The 6,229-nt window shown below is 38.0% G+C and overlaps 1 protein-coding gene across 1 annotated transcript in view; it reads right to left on the reverse strand.

Annotated features, from left to right (window-relative positions):
* hook3 (hook microtubule-tethering protein 3) overlaps positions 1-6,229 on the reverse strand; it is a gene marked incomplete in the record, with an annotated part of 23,399 nt that overhangs the window by 3,108 nt on the left and 14,062 nt on the right. Inside the window, 14 exon segments of the mRNA XM_014002424.1 lie at positions 1-1,116; positions 1,278-1,414; positions 2,085-2,156; positions 2,281-2,385; positions 2,494-2,594; positions 2,958-3,040; positions 3,184-3,218; positions 3,561-3,648; positions 3,921-4,061; positions 5,040-5,109; positions 5,208-5,292; positions 5,412-5,522; positions 5,679-5,792; positions 5,964-6,051. Of these exon segments, the coding sequence (XP_013857878.1) occupies positions 1,104-1,116; positions 1,278-1,414; positions 2,085-2,156; positions 2,281-2,385; positions 2,494-2,594; positions 2,958-3,040; positions 3,184-3,218; positions 3,561-3,648; positions 3,921-4,061; positions 5,040-5,109; positions 5,208-5,292; positions 5,412-5,522; positions 5,679-5,792; positions 5,964-6,051 (1,243 nt within the window).

Raw genomic sequence — 6,229 nt, forward strand, 5'->3', positions numbered from 1 at the left:
GACGTACAGAGATCAAATTAAAATACATTAATACATTATTCATATTATGTCCTAAAATGATAAAAATGAAATTAAAAAAGTATTTTAAAGAGGATGAGAGCAGATGAGCATTGYTATAAACTTCCTGTGTAGCGTTCAGTGAAAAAAAATTTCTTTAACAGAAAAAAACTGATCCTAAGTGATATGGAAGAACAAAAATCTGCTTTATGTAAAACACTGGTTACTGCCAGCTTTTTGTCCCAGAGTTTCCACATCAGAGATATTTTTTATCTCGTTTAAAAAAGGGACAGCCTTTAAAACCTCTGAAATAATGAAGACAAAGAAACACTATGGCACACAGTTCACTGTCTGACAGAACTCTGTAAATGCTGGTAGAGGTGAAACTAGTGGTTTTGCTCGACAGTAAGTCCAGATTATTAGCTACAGACAATCTAGTAGAAACGTTGATGCGCAGCAGCATTTACAAATCAACCTCACTCTGGATTGCACCTTTGGAAAACAACTTAAAAACCAGATAAAGTGACTCATCTAAAAAAAATCCCAAATTATTGCTTCACTTTCCCCCACCAACAGTCAACTGTTGTCTCCCAGAMAAAGCAGTCCCACTAAATCAATAAATTCAAACTTAAACAGAGCAAATTAAGCACTGATACATGAATACACCGTCCTATGACTCAACAACTTAACATATTTAAGACTGATTTAAAGTCAGATAAAAGTTAGAATTCAAACATTGCTCAGGACAGTCAGTTCCTGTTAAAAACAAACATGAACATCAGATGGTATCAAAGGCAGAGAAGTGCATCGATGCTGCATGYAAAGGTAGAACAGTCCCTTTTATCAAAAGCGACAGTGTCTTTTCAAGAAGATGCAATTCCTTCCGAGTCCAAATTATCTGAGTGAGAACGGTTTGTCACGCAGAACAAGTTCAGCTGGAGGTTGAGATGGAGGAAGAGAGGATGTTGGGAGTGYTTAGTCTTTATATCAAATATACTGAGGTTTGAATATGGTCAAAGTCTTGCATCTTGAAGTCAAGGTGAAAGTAAGATTTGTTGGGGGAAAAAAAAAGGGATGCAAGATTCAGGCAGTCTGACCTGGAATATTTACCTCACGGATCTGATTGAGAAGAAAAGCAGAAAATCAATAAGCAGAATGCAAAAAATAAACCTGTTAYAAATGAATGGAAATGGTGCACCTCTGAAACGGCACACCTGCTCAATGCATGTTCAAGGAATCTGAGGTTTTTTTTTTTTTTTTGAGGCCCTGTGCTCATCTACCTTGTGGTAGCTGGCTGGACGTGGCCTGGGTAGGAGCGGCGTGAGCTGGTGGCTTGTCTCTGGCGGGCCAGGAAGGACTGACCAGAGCCGGTGTTGGCAAGTCTGTCTTCAGCCGCCTTCTTCTGCATAGACATGCCCTGGAAAAATTAAACATACAGGAGAATTTAAATATGTTTAGTACAACTGATGAAAAGCAAAAGATCTAAAACAAACAGGAGGCTTTAAACAAAAACTAATATAATGTTTTAGAAATATTGTCTGTGGTGCCTTGAGGTTAACTCTGATTCAATACAAAGGATCATGTACAGAAAAAAWTTTAAAAAATCCTTATTTGGTGTTTTGATTGAGGTGCTGGCAAGCCAGGTTTAACAAGTCATTCCAACAAGTTTTATGTGTTTGATTTGGTTGAGAATCAACCTTTCAAAAGTCACAGCATATCTTATAGTCCATTTTTATATTACTCTGACAACTTAATGTGCCTTAGTTGACTTTGGATGGAAGCAGAGTCAGCCTGGAAGGAATGACACTCATCAGAATAGAAATGGCTCATRGTGGGGGGGAAAAGGCAATCAGTCAAAACAATCTTGTGTAAAACCTTTGTATTAGGGAGCGGGTGAACTCAAATCATGCCAGCGAAGCACATAGTTCACTCTTTTTCTGTCTCCAAAATGAACTTTATAAAKTGTGTTTTAATGTTACAGAGCAGCCTGTGCTGCCCTCTAGTGGTTAACTTAGTTATCACTGTTTTATATTTGAATTTGATTCAAATTATTTTAGTTTAGTTCCAGGCCCGTATCGTTTTCTTACCATGTTGTACCAGGCTGAAACAATTAATCTCTCCTCGTGATCTCTCTGGCTCTTTGCCTTGTCCATTTCTTTCTGTGTTAAGGAAACGAACCCAGAAAAAAGACAACATTTTTTTTAAAGAAATGGTGATTTATATGACAACTGATGGAATCAATTTCTTGAATTTATATGACCGCTCCCCCTTTTTTTTTTGTACCTCCAGTGAATGCAACATTCTTTCCTTCTCCTGTAACTGGTTTTTCAAAGCTTGGACTTCGGGACCTGAGCCCTGGTTCTGCTTTGGGTCCAGAGTCCTAATAACCTGTAAGAAAAAAAAAAAAGATTGTTTGATTGTTTACATTTAAATGACGCCAACTTCTCTGGCTACAATACGTATTGCCAAATTATTTAAAAGAAATATTTCACTCACACTTTTGGCTTTTTCAAGATATTTCTTGTATCTGTCCTCCATCTGTTTCATCTCTTCATCCTTTTTTTTCAAAGCCTCTTCTAGCTCGTCCACTCGTTGGGCTAACGGGGGAAAGAAAACGTTTAGCTGGGTCTACRTTGCCTCTGCAAAGAGTGAAACCTTTTTTGTGTCTGTGCAGCAAAATTTCAAAGTGAACAGTTAGAATGTACATCCAATGTACGACCAATGCCAGTGCTGTATTTTGTCATTTTAAAGAAAATGATCCTGATCTGGACCACAAATTGCTGGGTTCTTCCTGCCTACATTTCAAGCTTGATGAGATTTGGCTCGCTAGTTTTCACAGACAAAGCGCAGTGATCACATTTCTCCTCCTCAGCTTTGGTCTCGACGGAGGAATGGTGGTAAAAACAAGCAGCAGGAGAGGATGAAGGTCAACAGACATTCAGCATTTGCTCAGAACTCACAGCTGGCGTTGTATTTCGGCTCCATTTCATCGATTAGAGCGTTTTTCTTCAGTAACTCGTTGTTCACTTCTCGTAATTTTTCCCTAAAATAAAAAAAAGGTTTAATTACAAAAAATGTTTGACCTAAATTGGCTCGATTTTACGTAATTAAAATTAACTTGGTAATATAAAAAAACATCCAGATGACATAAAAACAAACCTTACTGGTGTTACATGCTACACTTACATGTGTTCATCATATTTCTTCTTTAGAACAGAAGACTGGAGAAGACAAAGAAAAATTATTTTACAACACATACTACTTTCATAAACAGTCCCAGTCATTTTGAAATGTTAGAAATACACAAACGTAAAATTATGAATTTCCATAAACAACCACCAGAGGGCAGTGTGAAATCAAATTTTTTAAGCGTGAAAATAGTTTTGTGATTAAAAAAAAGAGAGAAAAAAGAAATTTTAAATTTTCAATTTTGTACGACCCAGACAAAGAAAGTGATGTGCTCTGCCATCCTGGAACGGCTGGTTGATTTGAATTTGTGCAACGTGTTTATTATAAACATTTCAACTAGTTTTAGGAGAAAAAAAAAGTGTTTATTAACTTACATCATCTGCTTTAGAACCCTGTTCTTGGACAGTCTTTTGGAGCTCCTCTACTTGACTCTGTTCCTCCATCAAGCGTTGATTGGTTAGTCTAAATAAAACAATCAAAATGCTTTGAGAGCTTAGAGGCATGGACACAATAAAAATAAATTTTTGTGTAGAAATAAATGGGTCACGATCCACACTCGAACACTGGGGAGAAGTGCTTCTCTTGTATCCAAACAAATTAAAACAAACTAAGCAAATTTTTGTTTTTGCCCCTTTTGTGCTAGAGTTCTGATAAAAAAAAGTTAGTTTTATGGTTAGCTAGTGCCAAAAGAGTACATCGCCATTATTTCATGTGTCTGTGTGCTCTGTACTGACCTGTTTTCTGTCTCCAGTTCACTCTGTCTTCTGTTGGCATCTTCCAGCAGACTCTGCAACAGCGCGATCTTCTCGTTATCAGAGCCCTCCTGGGCCAGCTTCAGCATCTTGTTCTCATGCTGAAGACGAATCAAATGTTCTCTGTAGAAGCACAATGACCAAAACAAAGCAAGGGATCAATTCAGAGCACAGCTTGCAGATAAAGTGATCACGTTTTTAAAAAAGCTAAAACATTACAGCCAAAATAATTTTGTTTAATTCATAGCAGGAGACAGGAGGAACAGTAGACTAAGCAAATTGCAGACAGAAAATAAGAACAAACTTAAAACAATCAATAGACACAAATGTGCACGACTTACTAAAATACAAACATATGCTACATCAGCCCTGCTAAATCTTATTTCCATCTTCAAAAGCTCTCAGGATGTGGCATCARTCCACAGAACAATGTGTTTTGATCGGTTCTGCCTTGTAGGTAATGAGTTTCCTGGACTTTGGTAACTCTAATCTGTATTTTCCCAAAAGCAGCTTTTTGAAGATTAAGATTTCACTCTAAYTTCAAAAGTGGCCTAAAAATAATTTGGGTGTTTTATGTAGCTAAAAATAATCAACTCCGTCCTCTTGAAAACTGTTGTCAACTCACACAGTTGCACAAATGATATTGTAAAACTCACAGGCTAACATAAATCTGATTAAAGTTTTTCACTGTTTTTATATTATTTTCCAAACTGGTCAAGTATGCCCCTCTAAGAGTCAGCCACTACTTAACTAGAACTTGCCCAGTGGTTAATAGGTTTCAAATGTGGTGCCAAGTTATCACTAAGTCTGGAAATAGGTAAGAAAGAAGAGCTGGGAGTCTCGTGGGGTGTCTTGTACAGGTGGATCAGGGACATTAGAAGTGTGAAGTGGAGGCTGGTCTGCCTTCATATTTAAATGTCTAAGTGTCTAATATTCATGTGAACGCCAGGAGGCAGGTTTGAGCATCACAGCTGCTCATTTCCCCACAGTGCATCCCATGTCCAGATAAATGCCAAGCAAACCAGAAAACCTGCATGCAGAAGTCATTTACAAAATATATAACATAGAACACAATACTCAAAAAATCACGAGTTCATTTACCGAATTTCAGGAGTGGTGATCTCAGCAGCCAGTGAATCAGAGCCATCATTGCTGCCCAGCGGGAACAAACCTGGAGCAACAGAGAACAMATGTTAACCACAGTCATTTTAGTCCAGGAAAATGTCAAGTTCACTGTATCGTTTTATGACCGAGACATTTTTCTTTTACTTGATGTCAGTTGTCCCTCTTGAGCCTGGACGCAGTGCAGTTCCTCAATAGTCTCCTTCAATGAGTCTCTCTCTGTCCTCATCCGCTGCAAGGGAGACAARGTTAAACATTTGGGAATGTTGGGCGAAGATGTTAACAAAGAAATAGAAAACAACACTAGAACCTTTTTATGTATTATCTGGCAATAGGTATAAAGGTGCATACATCTTTTTCTTTTTGCAGAGAGTCAACTTTCTCTTTGAGACGTTTGTACTCAAACTCCATCTTGTCTGCCTTTTTAGACTCTTCTGATAGTCTGTTTTGAAGTTCAACCACCTGTGCAGAAAGAAGGCAGTAAAAAAAGTACATCACTTTTCAAAGTATACAACACCTATAGCATTTTACTACATACCCAACAAGATTGTGTTACACAGTACAGTAAGAGGAARAGCAAATGTCTGCATGCTAACATGATGGCTGCCGGTCAGGTACCTGTCTCTTGTAAGTCTCCAGCTGACCTTTGGTAGCGTTGGCTTTTCGAAGCTCTTCTTCCAAGCTGACATTGGTCTGCATTAAGACTGTGTTCTTTTCTTCCTGAAGTTTAATCTGGATCACAGGAAAAGTGATGTTAGACTGATTTATTTCAGCTGTCTTGCAAGGACGCACCATTTACATTACCTTTTCAGTTTGCATGAAAGGGCTGAGCGTGTGTTTGCAGTCTGAGAAACCTCAACTAACTGTCACAACAAAGATATCAGTCGATATGTGACCGTGTACCTGTCTCCTGAGGAGCCCCATGTCTTCCAGTTTTTTCTTGTAGTGCTCCACTGTGCCCTCCAGTTTTGACACTTTGTCAGACGAGTGCCTAACAAAATAAAAATAACAAAAAGCAAACAAATACCGTATTTATTCATGTATAATACGATCTTGAGTATAATACGATCATTTTTTTGAGCTTAAAAAGCATTAAAAATGTAATTATCTTGATTATATAACACCCCCCACCCCACCCACACACACACACACACACACACACACACACA

Source organism: Austrofundulus limnaeus, unplaced genomic scaffold (assembly GCF_001266775.1).
Source record: "Austrofundulus limnaeus strain Quisiro unplaced genomic scaffold, Austrofundulus_limnaeus-1.0 Scaffold13, whole genome shotgun sequence".
Classification (NCBI taxonomy): Eukaryota; Metazoa; Chordata; class Actinopteri; order Cyprinodontiformes; family Rivulidae; genus Austrofundulus; species Austrofundulus limnaeus.